The sequence below is a fragment of the Xenopus tropicalis genome, chromosome 6 (genome assembly GCF_000004195.4).
Source record: "Xenopus tropicalis strain Nigerian chromosome 6, UCB_Xtro_10.0, whole genome shotgun sequence".
Classification (NCBI taxonomy): Eukaryota; Metazoa; Chordata; class Amphibia; order Anura; family Pipidae; genus Xenopus; species Xenopus tropicalis.
Window position 1 is genome coordinate 39,601,529 of NC_030682.2, and position 23,886 is coordinate 39,625,414.

Below are 23,886 nucleotides of genomic sequence, written 5' to 3' on the forward strand. Positions count from 1 at the left end.
AATAGATGGCATTATTTTCTTGTACATTTTGAAATCTTAAATGATATATCAGTGTAGTGCCTTCTTGCTGAACAAAATGAAAAAAACGCAAAGACGGTTTTTCGTGGCTGAGCATTCTTGCCAGGAATCTATGTATCTGTGCTATGTTTTATGGGAGCCAGTATGGAATTATGAGGGGACTTCTGATACCCTTAAATTCTTTAAATGTAGCTTTTAGTTCAAGTGTCCTCAGCAAGGTTGTTATGGAGAGACAGACAAGCATCAGTGACATACACAAGAGCCCTGAATATTCTGTAAAATATATCCTTATAAATGGTTATAATTGCTGCTTAATTTTGTAATTTGTGTCACATGACTCACTGAAACATTATAGAGTCCCCTCAGTGTTCCATGAACTGTATAAAGGTCATACAGCTCCACTGCGACTTCTAAAATCCTTATATTTTACAAGATGGAAGGTTCATTATGTGCAGCATTCTGGGCATAATGGATTTCCACTTCCATGGTACCAACAGTACTAGTATTGTATCTATATTCTATTGCAGGGGAAATCCCTGATCTCTTCACAGAGGAGGAAACTGACAGCATTGTATCTGGGATCCGAAGTGAAGTCCGTGGTCTTGGATTAAATGACTCCAAAGAGAATTGCTGGAATTTCTTTCTGGAAAGAGTTCGGCATCAGCTCAAAGTAATAAGCAATATATATATTGAGAATGTTATATAATATATAATATAGATTCATATCATAAAAGCACCTTATGTGACAATTAAAGTCCCTAAAATATCCTTATGATAGGGCTTAAAGAAGTAACTTAAAGAAGAACTAAACCCTAAAAGATTCACAGTGCACACAAACAAGCCAAGGCACACATACATGCTAGGCCCCATCAGCCAATTAATGGATAGAGTTCTGCCTTTTACTCCCACACTACTTCCTGTTACAGTGAGAGCTGCATTATTTCTGGTCATGTGATCTCTGAGGGAGCACACAGCCCATCACTAAATGGTGGATTAAGGGAAAGGGTGTGAAAGGGCAATATTTACTAATATATATATTCCAGTTTGGCAATATTCTTTAATAGATCACTTAAAATAATAGAAACTATCTGTTCAGAATTCATTCTGGGAGTATAGTTTTCCTTTAAATTCTGATGTTAGTTGAATTGATTTTCAGAGCTGCCATGTAGTAGTTATCTGTATTTATTAATCAGCCTTATATTGTGACATTTATGTACTTATTTATCAACGTTCGAGTTTGTGAATTTGAGTTTATTTTTCTAAATCGAATGGTTGCTTATTTATTAAAGGACAAGGAAAGCGTAAATAAGATAACAAATCCAGGGAAAGCCTTACCTCATTGCAGCCTGGCAGTGCCCCAATGGCAGTAAAGGGAGCCCCGGTTTAAAAGATCCTGCTCTTTTGATTTGCCGAACACTACAAGAAAGGAAATAGCACTACCCACTACGGAGGGCGACATGATCACAAATGATGAACAATTTTTTTGAGTTTACAAGCTCTAAATGAAAAATTTGAGTGTGAGAATATGGCTTGACTTTGCATATGACAACTCCCAGTGAGTTCTATAAAAACTAACAAGCTTTTACATGGCGAATTTTTACATTCAAGTTTTTATTTTTTTTGCACTTTTTCAAACCATAACTCGAATTTGAGTGTTTTAAGCACAAAAAAACCGAGAAAAAAACCCCCAATCTCAACCATTGATAAAGCTCTCCCTTATATTCTACTGTATATATACAGTATATTGTGAGTGGGTCCCTAAGCTCAGTAACTGACAGCAGCACAGAGCATGTGCAGGGAATCAGCAGAAAAGAAGATGGGGAGCTACTGGGGCATCTTTGGGGGCACAGATCTTCCCTGCTAAAGGGCTGTGGGTGCCTTGGGCCTACTTCCTCAGTTAAGCTTTTAGTTCTCCTTAATGTTCTGCAATTCAAAAACAGTAGTTATATTATTATAGGCAATCTATTAACCTCCATACATAGTTGTTTGATGCCATGTACCTGCACTCTTGTGTGCAAACTGGTCACATCACTGCCCAGCAAGATTCTCCTAATACTGTATTGAGGGGGCCGGCAGATAGTTCATAAATAAGAAATATCTGTGGTGGCAGCCAAGTAATTATCAACAGACTTTTTGGCTGAGTTACTACTGTAGTTGCAGTTACCCATAGGGGGCCATTTACTAATGGTCGGATTTTTAATATTTTTACAATTTGGATTTTTTAGCGATAAAAGTCTACAAAAAAATCGTAATTTTTTTTAAAAATTTACTGCGATAAAACTTCGAAAAATCCAAATCCAACAATTCACTTGCCAAGATCATGTAGAAATCAGTGGCAGATGTCCCGTCCCTTCCCTGGAGGATCTTTTTTTGCTTTGAAACGAGTTTTTCGGATTTTCATCGCTTTTTTTTGTGCAACAGTTTGAAAAAATAGAGATTTTTGTGCAACAATCCAAAAAAGTTGCAGCTTCACAACTTTTCTACCACACATACTTTTTCAGAGTCTTTAGCAGCACCGGATTTGTTATCCGGTCGCGCATGCATGTGCCCTTTTAAAATCACGTACAGAGCAGAGGGGGGAGGTACCCATTGCTCCGTATGTGAGCCCCCAAATTTGTGCCGCCCTAGGCCTCGCCACAAATCCAGACCTGGTCTTCAGTAAATATCAGACATTTGAAATCAAATGAAAAAAATGAAAACGTTTTTAGTAAATCTGCCCCATAGTAACCAATTACTATGGTTACCATGAAGAAACAGTTATAAGAATAATGTTACCCACCAAAACCTATTTTAACCCTTGCTATTGCAGTGTTGTACAGTAAGTATACAAACAGCTTTGCAGGTATGTGATTAAGACCAATATTTTCAGTGTCCTTTCTTCTTTTATCAGTTATAAATACCATGATTTTTCTCATCCTTCTCTTCTGTATCCTCCAGGTTGTTTTGTGCTTTTCTCCAGTTGGTTGCACTCTGCGTGTCCGAGCTAGGAAGTTCCCAGCCATAGTTAACTGCACATCTATTGACTGGTTCCACGAGTGGCCACAGGAGGCCTTGCAGTCTGTCAGCAGAAGGTTCATCCAAGACATAGAGGGGATTGAAGTAAGAAATTTCAGACTTAATCAAACAAAGGAGATGCCATTCAATTGATGCATCTTTAGAAGTGGTTCATGTTATGCTTTGTGATTAAAGTCAGCTAAGGTACGGCAGTGGTGTTACATTCAGGTTGTGATTTACAGTCACAATGGCACACTTACATCTTTATTAATGGGAGAAGTAGAAAATAGACAGATTGGAGTTTTTAACAGTTATTTCGTTTTTGGAATTATTTTGCAGAGGTGTGTCAATAATTTTCAAATATATGTTCAGTATTTCAGGCTTATATGGCACTTTGTTCCAGAATGATGTAGCATTTTTAACAAAAAACTTTTATATATATATATATATATATATATATATATATATATATATATATATATATATAATATTTTGCATTTATTTTTATAAATAAATAAATTAAAGGGGTTGTTCAACTTAAATTAAATGTAATGATAATATAGACGCCGGTGCCCCTGTTAGCAGAACCGCACCAGCCTGGGGTACTGTGCAAGCAACAAGGAACAATCCTCTGCTTCTTCTTTGCACCGGGCATGCATGCCACTGCCATTACCAAACAAGCGAGCTGGTTAACACTCTATCTCCCTATCTACCCTAGCAAGGTAGGGTAGCCACCTGGTTACTACTCAGTAGTGTCTGTCTCTGCCCACGGGTCTTATCAGGCTGCAAAAAGGAAGTGCCTTAGCAAGGCAAGGCACTGCCTTATATAGGCTTCTGCAAGGGGAATTCCCCTGCAGCCCAACCCTACTGGTTGGTGCCATCTAGTGGCCAAACTAAGTACAGCCTAACTGTTTACATTAAAATAAATATTTATTTTACTCCTTTAAATATATGTTTGTATAATAAGGTACAACATTTTCAAATCAACTGATTTGTTTGCAGGTCAGTACAAAATGACTCATATTGAAGCTCTAAGATTATTATGGTGGCCATAAATTGTAAGAACTGTATGAATGGACGTCTAATATAGACTCCATTATAATCAAATAATTCACATTTTTAAAAATGATTTCCTTTTTCTGTAATAATAAAACAGTACTTTGTACTTGATCTCAACTAAGATATAATTAATCCTTATTGGAGTCAAAAGGGTCCTATTGGGTTTAATTACTGTTTAAATAATTGTTTTAGCAGATTTAAGGTAAGAGATCCAATTTACATAAAGACCCCTTATCTGGAAAACCCCAGGTCCCGAGCATTCTGGCTAACGGGTCCTGTACATGTATATTAAATCACCAGGGCTATTTTCTTGGCACAGTTAGTTAAACAAATATGTAAGAAATATGTTCTTTGCTGTTCAGTAAAGTAAACTTTCTTATGGCATTGTATAAAAGTCCATAACTTTTGATTCTATGATTTTATTGTAATCTTTTCAGGGTTAAATATAGGTATTGGGCTTTTGTATTGTTCTTTATGCTGAGATTCATTTACTCAGGAGGCACATTGCCAAAACCTGTTAAAAAATAATAGCTGGTTGAGACTGTTACAGGTGTATTCAGTGGGCACCACCATGGTGTTGTCTGCATTGTCTCACTGCAAACTTTTCTCCTGGCATCTTATTAAACTAAAAACACCTTCAGAAAAAGCAGAGAAATAATTTGCATTTCTCATTTTCATTGTCATACTAATTAAACATTTTCCCTTTCACCCGAAAAAATTGCATATGATTCTATTTAAAACAGTAAGTGGTTTATACTTGCCATAGCCTGACACAAAGCTTATTTTTGTACACCTGCAATTTAAGCCCCAACTAAAGCAGAATTTCATGCGAAGTAACTATTATATTCTATCTTTATCAGGATTATTGTAATTCAGTGTAGGCAGGCTTTGCCAGCAAAACAAATATATGATAATTAAGTCAACAGCGTTGTTTTCTTGGCACAGTTAGTTAAGCCTAAGCATAGAAATAAGTTCTTAACTTCCCAGCAGAATGTTATGTTATGGCCTTGCAGTGCTTAGTGATGGGGGAAGTAAACTAAAGCCCATAATAACTCACACAACTGACTTTTTTATGATTGTGTTGCATTCTTTTGCCTGTTTTAGGTGTGAATATGCAAGTGTAGTTGTTGGGGCTTCTTGACTGATGAGGCAAATAGCCAAAATGTATGCAGAATAAAAAAAAATTAGCATAAGTCACCATTTTTGTTTTTCAGTTTTCTCCTAGTGTGCCCAAATAATGCACATGATACAGTGGCCATTTCCCATGCTGCTTAATTAAACAGGTTGGGGCTTATTTAGTGTATGTACATAAATGCACATTTAAGTACAAGACACCATGCTGATTCCCACTAGTGAGTCCCAATAGCATACAAGATACAGCAGCAAATCATTTTGTGTTGGAATGTAAGCTTCAGTGGGGCCAAGACTAAAGGGAACAATGAACCATCTCTTTACACGACTGTGTAACATGCTAGTGCTATAGAATTAAATATTATTAATACATTTTATCATATTTGAATAACAGATATTCACCCTGGGGTTCTGATGACATAAAAGGGAAATTCTGTTTTAAGACCAAGCAAATTGTACAGAAAATAATTTCTAAACACATCTGTGTTCTTGTTAAGCTAAAACTATTATTTGGTAGCAAAACAGAACAATGCGAGTGGGTGCTGCAGGGTTCCTCCCACAGCAGGCATTGATAAATGAATGAAGTGCAAAATACATTGGTAGGAGGTAATAAAGTTCTTTGATTTAGATCACTTGCATCAGGCTAATATACATTTTATTTATCTGTTACCTTTCACTCATTATATGTAGGTGCACAGCATACATGTAAACAGGCTGACACTGGAAAAAAGTGAAATAAAAAGGGAATAATGTGCAAAACTAAAGATTAATGATTGGCAGAGTAAATAATTTATGCTAATGAAATTACTGCAATTAGTAGTCCCACAATGACCCCTTTGAAGCGCAGATGTTTAAACCAGGAAGTGCTGTCACCGCTGACCTTATCATAACGCAAAGTGACAAATTGGGAATGCAATGAAAGCGAATCGTCAGAAAAGCCTGTTCGGTAACAATTAGTGTCTTCTGAAACAGCCGAGTGAATAGCAGCAAGCAGTTCTTTAGCTCAACTTGTCCCCCATGCTGTGCCATTTGGCTGACAATAGCCACGTTACCCCAATAAGACAGCTAATGTCTTACATGGTACATTTTCTTGGAAGCCATAATACTCATCTACCATATGTAGGAACTATACAGCTAAACTAAGCCAGAGATTATTAAAATATTAATCCTTAAAGTACTCTGTTGACACTGTAGCACGCATTAAGGGTTAATATTTCATTTGTAAATTGGATGGCAACATTTTAAAAAAACCCACATGCAAATTCCATGTTTTGCATTGTGCTCCTCCCCCAGAATTTGTCTCTGTCAGTATGTAGTTGTATGTAATATATTACTATGGCAGTATACTTCAAGACATGAAGAAATGCCTTTATTTTATTAAAGACATGAGCTTATGATATTGAACACAGACAGTTCTCCATACCTGCCTTCCTGCTGTTTGCATGGGTTTCCTTTGGTTACTCTGGTTTCCCTTAGTGAACCCCTAGTAGATGCAGTGGTGCCTTGCATGACAAAAATATGTACAAGGGGATGAACCTTCTTCCAGCATTTTGGTGGCAGATTGAATAGTGAGAATACCCTCATTAAAGTGGCCTCAAAATGCCAGTACAGGCGTAGGATCATTTATCTGAAATGCTTGGGTTTTGGGTTTTTGGGATAGTGGTCTTTTCTTAATTTGGGGCAAGGTTACTGAGACCATTGAAACCATAAACAACCCAACAGGACTGTTTTGCCACCAAGATGGATTAATGCATCCCAGTTACCATAACATAAAAGGAAATTACATCCATTCAACAAATAACACTTTGTTGCTGGAAAATGGCATTTCTTTTATTTCTGAGCTTCCTGCATAACAGTTTTTCAGATATTAAATCCCATACCAGTACAGAGATAAAATATGTTGAGAATATATAACTACTTAGTAACTTAATTGCAGATTAGGGGTCAGACAAAAATCATCTTATTTATGGCTTAGCTGTCCTATGGGGAGAGCCTTAGGTTTGTGGATGCTTTAATTCAAATGAAAATGCTTCAGTGTGTGAAACATTAAAAATCACTTTTGTACTTTTTAATCTTTGAGTAAATCAATACCTTCACTTATATGAAACCAAGGGTTTTAATATGACTTTGGTGCTCTCTTTGATACCCCAACAGCCTCTACTCTCCTAGGATGGCTTTCCAATAGACTTTGGAATATTAGTGGTGGGATTTCTTCCAATCAGCCAATGTTACTGAGGTTGGGCACTGATGTTGGAGATTATTTGGTGTTCTGGTTCATCCCACGGGTGTTGGGTTGAGGTCAGGGTTCTGTTTGGGCTAGTCAATTTCTTATACTTCAGTCTCGGCAAACCATTTATGTATGGATTTTACTTTGAACACAGGCGGCATTGTTGGGCATGAAACAGAACAGGCTTTTTTAGATATAGTGGCAACAATGATAGCTGTGGCTTAGGGGGAGATCTATCAACATTTAAGTCTGATTTTGTGTCACAATTCAAGATTTTTTATACTAAAAAAACTCAAATTTGTGTGATGTCTGATATTTATTAAGTGCAAAATCCCCTAAAATCAAATGTAAAGGTTTTCCATCTAAAAACTTGCACATTTCTGTAGCAGTTAATGGGAGTTGTCCTAGGCAAAGTCAAGCCATATTTTCAATTCGAGATATTCAAGTTTTCGAGTTTTATTCGAGTTTGTAAACTTGAAAATTCAAGGTATTACCACGTTAATAAATATGCGAGCATTCGATATACAAGTTTATTCCATTTAAAAAAACAAACTCGAATTCACAAAATCGAAAATTGATAAATAAGCACATTAACGTTCATACCAATAGGGGTGTCCACATACTTTTATTTACATACCATCCTATTGAGCTCTTCCTTCATCCTAACTTGGGTCTAGTCATCTTATTGGCTCTTTTATTTGTTTTAGTATTCATGCCACTGTTGCTGAAAGCAAAAACCTGTATTTTATTTTAAAAGAAATACATCTCCTGGCTATTTCGCTTTGTAAGGCTTCTGAATATTATAAATAATATTTCCGGTGAATAAACTGCACAAAATGAATACTCCTACCAGATGTAATTATTTAACTGCATCATTAAACACTCAAACAGAATTTTCCAACATATTGTGAATTGCACCGCATATTGACAATGCTTTGGTAAATTATGTGTAACTTTCCTGAGACTAGGTGTACCTCATTTAATTCATATTAATTGATTTTCAGGCTCCCAGTGATTAATTAAAGCGGGTTAATCTTGTAGAGGAAGCAATAAATAATTGTTACGGGGACATGGTGTGAGTTCACAGAAGTTAACTCATTTAGAAGTCAATGAGGACAATGAGAAACAAAATAACATTTTCCCACACACCCCCAAGTGCACTATGCAAGATCATCTATAGTTGTGAGATTATTTCTAATTGTTATTAGTCTATATGTCATTCCACTGAACATGGAGTGGGTGTATCCATATTTGTGGGGTACAGTTAGACTGTGTAACATTTACCTTTCTAAACTGGGTTGTTTTCGTTTGTTGTTGTTCTCTAGTTTCATACATATTTGCAAATTGTATAATACCATGCCTTTACATGTAGCCTCATTTCTTAATGATCCCTTCTACCCATTTCTCAAAAACCCAGAAAAGCCAGTGAAGGTAAGGGAAAATGAGCAGGGGAAGCAGAAGATGATAGAAAAAATTATAAGGGGTCGAATTGGATTTGTGTCACCAGTGAAAGTTGGGGTGCAGGTACAAAACACGCATCTTATCTGATTCAGCATCCATGGCTGTGTTCCGTGACCCTTACTCTGTCCAGGACTGCGATTTAAAATAGTCTGTGGCATTTTAAGAACACAGAGTGCTAAACAGCCTCCCACCAACCCACTGAATAGTGCCTGTCTATGGCATTTTACAGCAGCCCCAGACTGTGCCTAACCTTACTCTGTCCCATTGATTTGGTAGTTACCCAAAGGGATGCCTCATTTACCCCAGTTATCGGTGCTGCACAGGCAGATTTAGTGGGCAAACTAAGAAGCAGTGGTTGCCAGGTTGTAATTATTTTAAGATAACACCCCTATGTAGCTTAAGCCTTTATCTCTTTCTCCTCCCCCAAGCCTTCTTATGTTCTGGAAGTCATCTGGCCACCCTTCCTCTGTGTCAGCATTTCTGTACATACATGTGCAGATTTGGTTGGAGTCCATGTATATAATGTCACTGAAATGGGGAGGACACCAGATGGAATATACTCTTAGTTGCCCATAGCTGCGAGATTTTGCTAAAGGCCAATGGTCTTTCTTTGCCCTTTAAATTGTCCATTTTCTTCACCTCTAGTACACAGCTTCTTTTCAAACAGTATTTAAGCTGTCGTGGGAAATCATTAATTCATGTGTAATTAGGTTGGCACCTTCTTGTTATATTCTGACCCAGCCAGCAACAAATATGCTTGATGCCATTGTTAATAATAAGGAAATCAGATAACAAATTGAAGGTAATCTTTTCCTAGAAAAAAATGGCAACCTCTTTCAGTATGAAAGTGCAAGTGGTGAGAAACACAAGCAACAGGATTGTAGTAAACATGGAACTCAAATAGTGAAATGATAAGTTACAGTTGATCTGGCATGAAGTAATGGGATTTTTATCAATGAATGAGAAGTCATTCTATTTCCTAATTGTAAATGTAACCATCTCTCAACCATAAAGGCTTTTATAGCTTATAAGGAGTTTCGGAGTGGTTATAAAGATATTTTAATGTGGTCCATTATGAATGTTTGTAATACAATTCTGTTAAAAGCTTTAAAATAAGAATCTATTACCTATGAGATGTTTTCTTTCCATTCATAACACTTATTGTTCCACATCTCCTAACTGCAGCCAGGAGTCAAGGATTCCATAAGTCAGTTTATGGCCTACGTGCACACCAGTGTCAATGACATGAGTATAAAATATCTTCAGTATGAAAAGCGCTACAACTACACCACTCCCAAAAGCTTCCTGGAACAAATTACATTATACAAAAATCTGCTGGAGAAAAAAAGGAGAGAGCTCTCTCAAAGGATGGAACATCTAATGAATGGATTGCAAAAACTGACAACAACAGCTTCTCAGGTAGATGTTATTGGGCAGTGATATCATTTCCCAAGAACCCAGACCAAAGATAATGTTCTCTGGACAGAATATGACACAGTATAATTGAAGTGTTTCAACAATGATCCCATTGCGTTCATGTTTCTGTCTTCTACTGTTACATCTCACAATTTATTCCAAGGACCCTAATGTCTATGGGCGGGCCTGACACTTTGACTATGTCACCAATAAGGGCTTTATGACCTTTCTTCTTGGTTTGTGTTTGATGCATTGTCTCCCCTGTTTGCGTTGTCTTCATTGTTTCCCTCACTGCTTTGTGCTGTAGTATATAACATTGCAGGCCTTATAAATGGACAGTATTGATACTAAAATTACATTACATTTTCAGTTTCTTGGATGCCAAGCCAACTTTTCCTCCTTGGGCAGCTAAAGGTTATATAACGTATAAACTAATGTGGGTCAGGAAAACTCAACCCGCACCTGGCTCTAACTTGCAAAACCTTAACCCACACCTGACCCTAACCCACGAAATGTTGCTATTGTAGGACCCGCTCCCAACCCATACCCGCATATTTCTGCTCTGTGCACTACTTCTTTGTGCACCTGAGGTTCAAAGACAAAGAAACTTCAGGAGCAGAAGAAGAGTGACCCACACCCAACATGAACCTGCAATGGTGGCTCAAATTTCAGCCCTAACCTGCCTGCCCTAATGATATAAACAGGCTATCCAAGATCAGTAAATTCAAAAAGTCCTACCGTAGCTTCTAGTTAACTCAGTGAGTACTCCTCAACAGGTAACAGCCCCCGTGCTGGCTGTGTAGCTTACAAATAAAGTTCAAAGAACCCGGAGAGTACCATTGTATGCAGTGAAACAGTGTAGTTTTATTGAGACATCTTTTAGCACAACATGTTTCGGCTCACCAGCCTTCCTCAGGTGCATACAGAAGTGACATAGCTACATAAATTTATACCCTACCCCACACCAACAAGTGTCACCAGCTCCACAGTGTGGCCAGGTGCATAGATACTCAAAGCAAAGATTTGTACTGCCATCTAGTGGCCTACTAATAAAGGTAACACCTTAGAAGTAGTTCAAATTTCTTGAAATAGTTACAATTCAGCAACATTGTATCTGATATTGTAAACAATGTATTAAAAGTTAGCAAACATTCAATATTCACAATAAGTTCTGCAAGGGAAAAGAACTTCTCCTACCAGACTGCAGTAAGGTAGAAGGATAGTCCTGTTCTGAGAGTAGTCCAACATTCACAGATTCATTGCTGTAAAAGTGAAAATCGCATTATTATAAGAAGCATTTAAAACTCAAAGCCTCATTCATTCCTAGTGGCTCCAATGTATCCATTGTATGTATCCATTTTGCCTCGGTTTGTAAAAGCAAGCGTGTTCTGTCTCCTCCCCTTCTTGGGACTATTACATCCTCAAGAACCAGCCAGCGTAAGGATGCTGGTGTATGTTTGTGCAAATAAAAATGTTTTTATTTGCACAAACATACACCAGCAGAATAACACTTTGTGCAGGGAACTGGAAATGGTAATTCAGTAACAAATGGGAAATAATAGTCTGTACATAGCTGCTGTAGTAAGACACCTGAATTGCTTGTTTGGCCATCTTTAGGTTGAAGATCTAAAAGTCAAGCTTGCATCTCAAGAAGCAGAATTGCAGCAACGAAATCAAGACGCTGAGGCCCTCATTACTAAAATAGGACGTCAAACTGAGAAAGTGAGCCAAGAAAAGGCTACTGCAGATGCAGAGGAGCAAAAGGTCAGTCTAATTTGCGGCAGGCGAATTGTGTTCAGTGCAAATACACTTTTTATAGAAGAACCATTTGGAACAACTTCCTTTCCAAGGGGCATATCATTTTAAGCACAAAAGTACCTGGTCTCTTAACAGCTTCTCACAACATGACTATCTTTAACCTTTCTTGCTGAATACATTCTCCCTCTCATTTTCAGTTCTCAAAATGATTTAAACTAATAACTCAGATTGAGAACCTGTAGGAATTTGGAAGCACTCTGTACAGCACTCCTACAGCATTATTAACTAGTATGTCTCCCTCTGAGTGCATTTCTCTTTCCACCTACAGGCACCCTGTGTTTAAGGTTCATGTGTTCCTGTCCTTTAGCAGAAAGAAATAAAATACTGTCTTTTCTAAATAGAACCCAAAGAGGATGTATTTAAAAAGCCTCCAGAGGTGAAACAATATGAGAAATTCTGACTTATTGACGTATTGAGGTTAAATTTGACAGCATTAGACGAAGAAGAAATTTTAAAAATGTATTTGCATATATAAGTATATATGTGTGTTTATGCACATGAAGTTTTGACTTGCACTACTGCAATTACCATAAATTATTCCAGAAGGAGCAACTTCCCAAAGGCTGATAACATTAATAGCAAAGATGGCTAACAAAGCCTATAGGGCCAAGAGGGACACTGTAATAATAAAATACAATCATCATTGAATCCACTAAGGGCAGATAACAGTTTGTGATGTGAGAGTATGCTTTAGGTTGCATCCATTCAAGAAGAAGTATCTGTGAAGCAAAAGGACTGTGAAGAGGATCTGAGCAAAGCAGAACCAGCACTGATTGCAGCCACAGCGGCACTCGATACCCTCAACAAGGTAAAGAATATGGCAAGGGGCGCAATTTAAGCATAACCAGAAACTATCAAAGTCATTTACATATTTTAACTTTAATGTTTCAATGCTTATTAATTTTATATTTTTGTTCTAATATGAATTCTTGCTCTGCATTGCATTTGATTGCAAGTACAGCTGTGTGTTAAACCCCATTCATTAAATGTCAAATTTCAAAATTTCAAATTTCAAAAATGTCAAAATTGCACATCTCAATCCTTTCTATTGACATAGAGGAACCCTGAAGCTACCGCTGCCTCCTGACCATGTGGTAGCTCCAGGGTTCCCTTTGCACCCTGTGTCATAGCACACTTGTGCCTAAAGGATCAGATGCATATGTCACTTATACGCTGAACTCTGAAAATGATGCCTGTGCAACTGCATCTGGTGCAACGCATCACACCAAATGGTCACAGTTAGAGCAAATTGAAGTAGAAATCTTACCCTTGGTTCAGGTGGGTCTGGGTGCTCATGCCCCAAGACCTTCAGCTTACGGAGCCAGAGGGAAGTTCACTTTTAAGAAAAATGCTGGCAGGCACATCCGCATTATTCACAAAAATAGTCAAAAAGCAGCGTTGTTAAGATAAGAACATTGTAAGTTTATTTATCCATACATAAAGAGCCAAAAAACAGCCTTACACGTTTCATACCTAGAGGGTACTTAATCATAGCTAACCATATTCACAGAAGGTTGGCCAATTACAATACAGATATACTTAAAGTTACTTAAGTATCTATTGTGATTAGTTGAAAGATTAGGTATTTTGGATTACACGTATAGAAAAAAGGAATGGTATCCACCATTAGGCACATAGCTAGCTAGTTAAACTGGCCAATAATAACACTGGGTTTCTATTTTTTATTGCAACAATTGTTAGATTGCACTTCTTCTGCACATTTGTTTCTCTGACAGACTTCCAGCTTGAGTCTTAAAATGCACACCAGAGGAGCAAAGAAATGCATGGTGTTAAGCTAAAAAGCATTTATAAGTTTAGTAGCAATTTAAAATGTGCATTTTCTGTTGTCCCCATACAGACCAACCTTACCGAGCTCAAAACATTTCCAAACCCACCGATTGCAGTCACTAATGTCACAGCAGCCGTGATGGTACTTCTGGCGCCCAAAGGCAGAGTGCCTAAGGATAGGAGCTGGAAAGCTGCAAAGGTTTTCATGGGAAAGGTACGTTGAAGTGGATTAGATTTATATAGCTATAGGGTTATAGGATCTATTACCAGAATGCTCGGGACCTGGGGTTAAACACTAAATAAACCCAGAAGGACTGTTTTATGACCAAAATGGATTCATGCAGCTTAGTTACAAAGTACAAGGTACTGTTTTATTATTACAGAGAAAAAGGAAATTTTAAAAAATTTGAATTTTTTGCTTAAAATGGACTCTATGGCAGATGGCATTCCCATTATTCTGAGCTTTCTGGACAATGGGTTTCCAAAAAAGGATCCCATACCATAATTTACATTAATTAGATTGCTTTAACTTTGATCTGTTCAATGAATAAAGCACTTGCATGAATGGTTTCGGGAATAAGTTCTCACTGATAGCAACCTACCTTCTCCTGTGTATTTCCCTTGCTGACTGCAGGTATTTCAGTTGGCCAGTTAGGTTTGAGCTGACTATTAGCAGCCATTGCTTACCTTGGATAGCCGCAATCCAAATGGCCATAGCCCATACAACATACATATCTTAAGAACTAGCCTTCAGGCACTTAGGCAATTGTGTTAAATTAGTATGACTGTTTGTACCCTATGTCCCTTAGTGTTGGTCTGTATAATAGTAATCTTTGCATAAAGGTTCTATAGGCACCCTAGTGGTCAATTGCCATTTTTGTTAATTGCATTTTAAACGACAGCTCAGTCTGTTACCAAAAGGTTTTATTTCTTGAATATATTTCTATTGAGATAAAGATTGGCACAAGCTCATGTTGCCTTACATTTTCAAGCCATAGAAGGTATCATATTGAGGAATTAAACATTATTGTTCCAGGAGAAAAAATGCTGCACGTATCACTCTATAACATCTCTATATCCTCTCTCTTGATCCCTTCCCTTATAACCTGTATTATTTTTACCCTTAGAAATGTACTTGTATTTTTCCACTGTTAAAATATTACTTTATAGCCTGCTGCAAATACAGTCCTTTTTTTTTATTTGGCCCAATAGGTTGATGACTTTTTGCAAGCCTTAATAAAGTATGACAAGGAACATATCCACGAGAACTGCCTGAAGGTCGCAAAGGAGCAGTACCTTAATGATCCTGGATTCAGCCCTGACTTGGTTCGCACAAAGTCTTTTGCAGCCGCAGGGCTCTGTGCTTGGGTTATCAACATTGTGAAATACTATGAGGTAATGCCATTGCTCTGCACTCTCCTGCTTAATATTCTTCCCTTAGATTGTGCTTAGTGCTGTACATTACAATCATTTTCTAAAAATGAGTGAAGATCTCTACATAAAGCTAGTGTTTGCTTCCCTGTGAGCTGCTGAAAGGCCATTCTCCACAGGGCTTGTTCTGCCTTCCAGGTTTTCATCATCCAGCCATAACCTTGCCACATTACCTGTGGAACTTTATATGCTCCTTCTTTCAGGTGAAGAAGATCATCTTTATGGAGGGTCTCTCTTTTTGGACAGCCTCACCTTCTGGAATTCTTATTCCTCTGATTTTAGCCTAATACACATATTTATAATTTGTAAGCCAAAAGTTGCTCGCTGTCACTGTTGTTTTCCAGTTGGATTACAACAATTCCAGAGGTAGCTCCCCTAATGTTGGAGATCCTCATGTTGGAGACTCCAGATGACAGGAACAGTACTTCAGCAGTTAGCTAGCTGCTGGGCACTCACAGTTGTTTCTTCATCAGCTCCATGATTTCTTATTGGTTTTAGGGAGAATTAATCCTTTGCATGTATATTTTTCAGGTATACTGTGATGTAGAACCTAAACGAAAAGCTCTTGGACAAGCAAATGAAGATCTTAAAGGAGCAACAGAAAAGCTTACAGCAATAAGGAAGAAGCTTCATGTACGTCCACCCTAGACTTCAAACTTTTATATTGTGATTAATAATTTTATATATAGAAGTCCAGGCAACAGGCACTCATGTCTGATGTAGTCACAGATAGCCTGGGTGCAGTATTGAAGCCATAGTATAGAAAGCAAAATTGGAAGAATGCCGCACTCACAGGGCTTAGTGTAGAAAAAATCGAGAAGTTTATTAAAAAAAAAAAAAACTAACGTTTCGGCTGGAACCTCAGCCGAGAAAGGCTGAGGTTCCAGCCGAAATGTTAGGTTTTTGTTTGAATAAACTTCTCGATTTTTTCTACACTAAGCCCTGTGTGTGCGGCATTCTTCCAATTTTGCTTTCTAATTTTATATATATATGAACATGTATATTATATAGAATGCTTGGGACCTGGAGATTTGCAGATAAGAGATTTGGATCACCATACCTGAAGTCTCCTAAAAATCATTTAAACATTAAATAAACCCAAAAGGATTGTTTTGCCACCAATTTGGATTTATTTAGCTAAATTACCATCAAATAAAAGCTACCTTTTATTGGATAACGGATCCCTTACTGTACTGTATATAAAAGAGACTCCTAAAATATAAACAGCAGTGCAGAACACTATTCCTCACTGTATGGGCTCCAAAGGCTAGAGAACTAAAGAGCTAGAACATTGGTTTAACACAGAACCTAGACTGCCATGTTACAGGGGTAGCTAGAACCTTAGTAATAAAGCATGACAGGAAATACACTGACCTATTAATCAGACAATGTACTTTTTAATAAACTAAATTAATAATTTTGTTTTAATACTCATACAGTTTTTAATACTAAAGATTATATTTGGTTATAGCGGTGATCCCCAACCAGTGGCTCAGGAGTAACATGTTGCTCACTAACCGTTTGGATGTTGTTCCCAGTGGCTGTCGAACAGAGCCTCCTGTAGGCTGCCAGTTCACATACTGGCTACCAAATAGTCCATAACAGCTGTATTTGGCACCCCTCAGGAAAGTTTTTGATTTCTTGTGTTGATCCCCAATTCTTTTTTTTTCCTACAAAAGGTACTTTTTACAGTTTTAAAAAAGATTGGGGACCCCTGGGTTAAAGTGACCATTTTACATTGAGACAAAACTCTACATTTAAAATGAGGAAACCTGTAACTCAGTTGTTTACAGGGTAACCCTTTTGAAATAAATAACAAAAGTGGTATAAATGTGATACCTTTATTGGCTAACTAAGATAACCATAGCAAGCTTTCAGAACATTCTAGTTCCTTTTTCAAGCTGATTACCTTGAAAAAGGAACTAGAATGTTCTGAAAGCTTGCTATGGTTATCTTAGTTAGCCAATAAAGGTATCACATTTATACCACTTTTGTTATTTTTTATTTCAAAAGGGTTACCCTGTAAACATTTTTTGACTGGCTAACACGGTACATCACCTTTTCCTGTAACTCAGTGTAATGTATTTGTTTTCTCTGTTATGCTAGGACTTGGATAACAATTTGAAAAAACTTACACATTCATTTGAAAAAGCCACAGCTGAGAAGGTCCGCTGTCAAGAAGAAGTGAATCGAACAAATACAACCATTGAAATGGCTAACAGACTGGTGAAAGGACTTGAAGTTAGTAGTTCTATGTTAACATTACTTTGTATAGTTCTGTGTTACAAAGCTTTCTCTAAGGTTCATTGGATGTACATCCCCTTACCTTTATTCTCTGGTAGACATAGCGGTAGATGGTAACTTGCCTTGTGGTCTTTCACAAATAGGGTTGCCACCTGGCCGGTATTTCCCCAGCCTAGCCAGTAAAATAGCAGCCAGGGCTGGGGCCGGTATTACAAATTTACCGGCAATATAATTGTGTCTTCCACCCCCAGAGTGTCCTTTGTCTTCCATTTTTAAACTATTTACCCTCAAATGCAGCCCACTGACTTCATTCCCTGGCCCCATTAGCATCATTGCTCCTCCCCTGACATCATGGACCTGCCCCCCAAAGACCAATTACCTGCCCTGGCCAGTAAGATGTACCTGGCAACCCTGTTGACAAAAGCACCCATCATACTGTATATCTGTGGCTTAATTTTCTCCACTCTCCCTGCCATGAAACATCTAAATCATTTTTTCATCATACTCTGCCTTGAACTTTTTTTGGCACAATAGAAGATAAGTGCGAGGAATAGTGCTTCTCCTAAACTGAAACAAACAGTATCAAAGAGTATATGGCAGTCTCTATAGTGAAACTCTGTGTGCGCTATTGCAGCAGTCGATGCAGCTGAAAGATCATGTTTGCATCCGTATTAACACTGAATTATTGAGACAGTAAAGCCTATATCTGATCAGAATTAATACTGCTGGACCTAGTAGACAAGAAGAAAAATAAGTGAACTGATGATTTTCCCCATGTAGCATTGACCTGGGAGCCGAATCCTGCGGCTAATGAATCAGGCACTTTATATTTAATCATTAACTAACTCCCGAGCAGAGCAGCTGTTAAAAATTAGAAATGGGTCATCCCGGGCAAGATGGCATTACAAGCAATCTATAATGCATTAGGATAAAATGATAGTGATTTTTAACTGTCTCGGAATTTATTACGCTGCATGTTCCAACTCTTAAGCTCCTTTTATCCCCCGCACTTGTGATTTATGATATATGAATGCCATATGAAATTATTGGAGATTTAAACAGATGATCATTCCATGTTCAGAAAATCTTCTAGTTTTAACATTCTCCTGTAGATTAAAAAAAAAGATTTGCATTGTTGTTTATGACTTATTCACAAGAGACTTCAACAGAAGGAATAAATCTCAGGTTCCTTCTAAACGAACAAACTTCTGTGCACTGTGAATAATTAAAGGGGAAGTCTTCACATCTTACAGATATTGGCTACCTCTTCTGTGTGGTCACATATACCAGGCAGGAGGAAGCCTTGACCCCAGACAGCCCGGTTTTCGGAAGGGCTGTCCGGGGTCAAAACCAGACAGGTGGCAACCCTAGCCCAGAGACACTTAATCATGTGCTCCGGGCAGCAAAATGTTGGCATATAAGGGACGTCCAATAGAAAAACAGAAAAAAAAACACTATGAACAAAAAAAAGCATTTCTTAAAGGAACAGTGTGCCATATATACAAATAATGGCAATATCACTAAACACCCTGCAAAGTTATGTTAAAAGGTACAAAGCAAGATTCTATATGTATATGTTCAAAAAATACATTACCTGTGAAGGCGAATGGCCTGTATGAGTGTGCTCTACATTTACTTAATGTAATGCCTTATAATTTGATAAGCCCAACATTCAAGACAGATACATATACAGTAAAAATGGTCCACACTCCAATATTCATATTTCTTAAAGTACTTTAAATTTTACCACCATTTCAGCCATGCTTAAGTGCTTCTGGGGCATAAAGTAATTATTCATGCACACTTGAAGTTGAAAATAATATCAATATTTCTGGTGCTTAGTGGTGTTATTTTAGTCACATGATCAGACCGACTGAAATATATATATATATACATCTAGCAACCAGGCCTTGGTTTGAATGAGAGACTGCAAGATAAATAGTAGAAGGCCTGAATACAAAGGTTTATAGTAGTATTCAAGAAGTATAAAAAGTAACAACAGAACTGTAGCCCCAGGGAGCAGAAAATGCAGAAAAGAAAGTCATATAGTTAAAAAACTATAAAAAACAACTAAGACAAACTGAAAAGCTGCTAAGAATAGGACATTCTATAACAACATTCTTTCTTATAATTTACCTTATCCCCCTGTACTGCTATCATTCCCCTTACAAAAACAGTTTTAGTTTATATAATAATGTTGTGTAGTTCTAGAAAGGTCAGTATTTATAGATTACATTGACGTACTTTGACCCAATTATGTAATTCAGCTTCTTTGGCTTTTTTTTTTTTTAAATCAGTTTTCACTGTTTGCTCCATGTTTTAGTCAGAAAATATACGCTGGAGTGAATCCATCAAAAGCTTTAAAGCCCAAGAAAAGACATTGTGTGGCGATGTGCTCCTGACAGCTGCCTTTGTATCTTATGTTGGCTCCTTTTCTAAACGTTATCGCCAGGAACTGATGGAAAATATTTGGATCCCTTTCCTTACATCTCAGAAGGTAAAGTTATTCGGATGAACAAATTTGCCATTTAGAATTTCTGTCTGTTACTAGATCTGTTTCACCAATGTTATAGATTTACCAAATAGACACTGCTGCTTTTCTAAAAGGTAACACCCTATACCTGTGCTAGACGGCTTGCTACTAATGGATACCTTGTCATGTAATGTGCCTTAGTTTTTTCATGGCAACCTAAATCTTAAAAGGGATGTTCACCTTCAGACATTAGGCTGAATCTGAAGAGCATAATTATTATTATTTGTTTAGTTTTGAAGCTACAGACCTGGATCAATGCTGCTACAATCTGCTCTCTCCTCTCTTTTTTGAAGGGATCACCAACACCAACTTGCATTCTGCCAAAGCAGAAAGTTGACACTGAACTGGTTCTGTGCATGCCTTCAATCTTCTATTTTATCTGCATATCTGATACCATTGGCTGGCAAGATTCATCCAATTGGATTAATACAATTCAAATAAATCAGGAAAGGGAAGGCATGCGCAGAACCAGTTTAGTGTCAACGTCCTGTTTGGGCAGAATGCAATTTGGTGTTGGCAATCCCTTAAAAAGAGAGAGGAGTGTGCAGGTCGTAGGATTTATAGCTTCAAAACTAAACATTTAAATTAAATGTTTTTTTCCACTGGGGCTCTTCAAATTCATACTGTTGTCTGAAGTTGAACATCCTCTTTAAATGATGATTTCACAGTATATTTTGACAAGCACCTGGGGATGCATATGTAGAGAAATATGAAGCAATATCCCACTATGCAGTCCATAGTATTAGGAAAAGGAATCCAAACAAGATGAATGCTGCCAAAATAGAAAATCAAAGTATAAGTCATTTGCCATCATAAATACCTCAGCACCACAGCACGGGCATGTAAAGCAGCTGCCCTAGAGATACCACTTGGCCTGCACTTCTCTTGCCTTGCTGGTAGAAACAAGTCTTGATGCCCATGTTATTTACAGGAAAGATAACAGACATAACCTGACTCAATCATAGGCATTGTAGCTTTTGTAAACAATAGGGGTTTTTTTGAAGGATGGGGGTGTAGGTACTGGGTAAACTGATAATGCAAACACCAGTCTTCTTACTGGATTTTTATACAAAAACTCTTTTGTTCATTCATCCTTTTTGTCCCATTGCTCACGTACATGTTCTATTTCCGCTCTGCCAAATATGAGTCTGGAAATGTTAATTTATCATTGTGCTGCATGATACTGTTGCCTCTTTAGGTTGTTATTCCCGTATCAGAAGGTTTGGACCCAATTGCCATGCTGACTGATGATGCTACTGTGGCAGGGTGGAATAATGAAGGTCTGCCCAGCGACCGAATGTCAACAGAAAATGCCACTATTTTAATAAACGCAGAACGATGGCCTCTTATGATAGATCCCCAGCAACAGGGCATAAAATGGATCAAGAATAAATACGGAACTGTTTTAAAAGTTATCAATTTAGGACAGAAAGGGTAAGTTAAAAAAAAAACAGTAATTTTAAAAATTGTTAATGCAAAATGGTTTTACAGGGAAATGAACTTTTACGTTACTGTTTGCTTGCAGTATTGGCAGCTGGGGGTTTTATAGGGCAGATGATTAAAGCTGGGATAAAAATGATGATATATCTAGTGAACATGTGAGTAGTGAGTAATGTCTCAATAGCTGTAGTCCGAGTTGTTCTTCAAATGGATCACAATAATCGCTGTTGAACTGACTTTCTTTAGCAGCAAAAGAAAGTGCTTGGGCCAAAAAGTCAAATATCACACCTGTGATTTTTCTGCAATATTATATAAAATTTCCAATTACCAACTTTATTACAGTTGCTGTTCCTTACTAGAAGTGCAAATTTCTGAATTATTAGATATGTTTCAGTATATAATTAAAATAAAGACACCAAAGCTACAAAATATAAAGTTCCCTAAAAGGCCCCAGTTTTGTTTTTTTTTTAAATAAAATCCCTCTTACCCTGGCAGCAGAATGTGTGGCTTTGATGGTGCCAAGAAAGAGAATAAACCTTCAGTTCAGCATGCCCTCAGCTTCTTCTTACTTTGCCCAGGTGGTTGTGACTTCAGAAGCTGTAGCTGTGTAATTCCACATCTTGTCCAACCTGTCATTAGACTGAATTATAAAAAGATATTTAACTTCATTAACTCATAGCTGCATTTCAACCTATATATTGATAAATGTCAGGTCTATTGAGCTAAGATGTTGCATTTTACTGCCAATAGATTAGCCACATTAGTGTGAACCTGAGTGAACAGCCCTAGAAGCTCCCTCCGTTTCTTTAAGATAGCAGCTGCCATTTTAGCTTGGTCTCAGTAGCTTCTGTGCCCTTGGTAGCTTAGATCACACATTCTTATGGGAGGGGGAGTGAATTATTATGGGAGGGGGAGCAAAAACCTAAGGAGCCCTAAAGGAGAGGAAGTCTGATACTGAAGAACATGTATACACAAAAGAAATAAAGAAATCCTGTGTTTCTTTTGATAGAGGACTTTCTGTGAGTGCTTATGGCTGTATTTACATAGATCTTTTTGATAAAGCTTAATTAGTTTTTATCTCCTTTAATATCTTTTCTACAAGTAGTATTATAAAGTTATTATCACAAGACTTTGATATCTTTGCATGTGCTACAGTAGAGATCTATAAAAAGTTATAAAATCCATGGAGGAAAAAAAACCACTCTTTTTGGTTTTATGCTGTTTGCAAGGAACTTTAAGGATTTTATTACTGAGGACTGTACCGCTATAAGTGAAAACTTTATGGGGGCCGGTCTGAAAACTTCATGGCCAGCAGTTTCTGGAAATCAACAGTGCAGTGGGCAATATGGTAGGCATGCATCATTTGGAATCCACTCAGTTTCTCTTATGAGATATCTGTACCTATAGAGCATTAGAGGCCTAAGATACATTAAATACATCAAACACAGGAGCTACAGATCCTTCCTCTGGAATTATGAAAAAGGGGACAGTTAGGGGTTAAGGCAGCTCCTATTCCGCTCTTCCTATTATTCTTCTGTTGAACTACTCAATACACAAAGGAGAATAATTTTCTGCTGATGAATGAAGGTATCTTGCCCTTTTACTTTATGGATCATAATGTGTTTTTAATGGAGCGCTCACTCTTTTACACAAATCAAATTATTTTCTATCCTACCCAATTATTACTTGGCATTATTAATAGGATACATTCTGAGTCGCTTTTAAATCTAAGGCTGTATCCTAGAGGGTCTGGGCTCCCAGCTGTTGGTGGACATTCCTAATATGCAGCTTTATATAGGAGATCCTAGTTACTATTGTCATTGCTGTGTGAACACAAAATATTAAATTAAATGGTGCAATGAAAATGATTCTGTGACCATATGTTACACGCAAAGCAAAAAATTATCTAAAAGGGGAATGGGTCAATCCCTCTTCCATGATAGCTAATATATTGTAACATGTAAAAATCTGATTCGTTGCTATGAGTTACTAGACTAGGGGCAGACCTTGCTTGTTTTATTATACTACTCAATTAAGGTGTAGAATAGTTCCTTTGTATTTTTTTGTACTTCTACCTTTTTTGGGAGGAGGGTGCATTTTAGCAAGTAGCAAGTCTCTTTGCTTCCTTTTTAGCATGTATGCTGTGAGGCCTGGCTGAGGAAGCAGCTTAGCGCAATACAGCTGATGCTAATGGAGAAATATGCTAGAACAACTGTAGATGTAAGATTGCTAAAGTGGACATTACAATATGGGGTCTGACCCCTGTTTTCCCTATGAGATCTCTGTACCTCATACCTGTGAGTAAGTACTGAGCAGTATGCTCAGG

The 23,886-nt window shown here is 37.5% G+C and overlaps 1 protein-coding gene across 1 annotated transcript in view; it reads left to right on the forward strand.

Annotated features, from left to right (window-relative positions):
* Window positions 1-23,886, forward strand: part of dnah11 (dynein axonemal heavy chain 11) — a 153,080-nt gene that overhangs the window by 104,677 nt on the left and 24,517 nt on the right. The window contains exons 55-65 of the mRNA XM_031903586.1: window positions 546-688; window positions 2,956-3,117; window positions 10,076-10,309; window positions 11,924-12,070; window positions 12,819-12,932; window positions 13,983-14,126; window positions 15,125-15,307; window positions 15,875-15,976; window positions 17,450-17,584; window positions 19,911-20,084; window positions 21,319-21,554. Of these exons, the coding sequence (XP_031759446.1) occupies window positions 546-688; window positions 2,956-3,117; window positions 10,076-10,309; window positions 11,924-12,070; window positions 12,819-12,932; window positions 13,983-14,126; window positions 15,125-15,307; window positions 15,875-15,976; window positions 17,450-17,584; window positions 19,911-20,084; window positions 21,319-21,554 (1,774 nt within the window). The remainder of the gene's footprint in view (window positions 1-545; window positions 689-2,955; window positions 3,118-10,075; window positions 10,310-11,923; window positions 12,071-12,818; window positions 12,933-13,982; window positions 14,127-15,124; window positions 15,308-15,874; window positions 15,977-17,449; window positions 17,585-19,910; window positions 20,085-21,318; window positions 21,555-23,886) is intronic.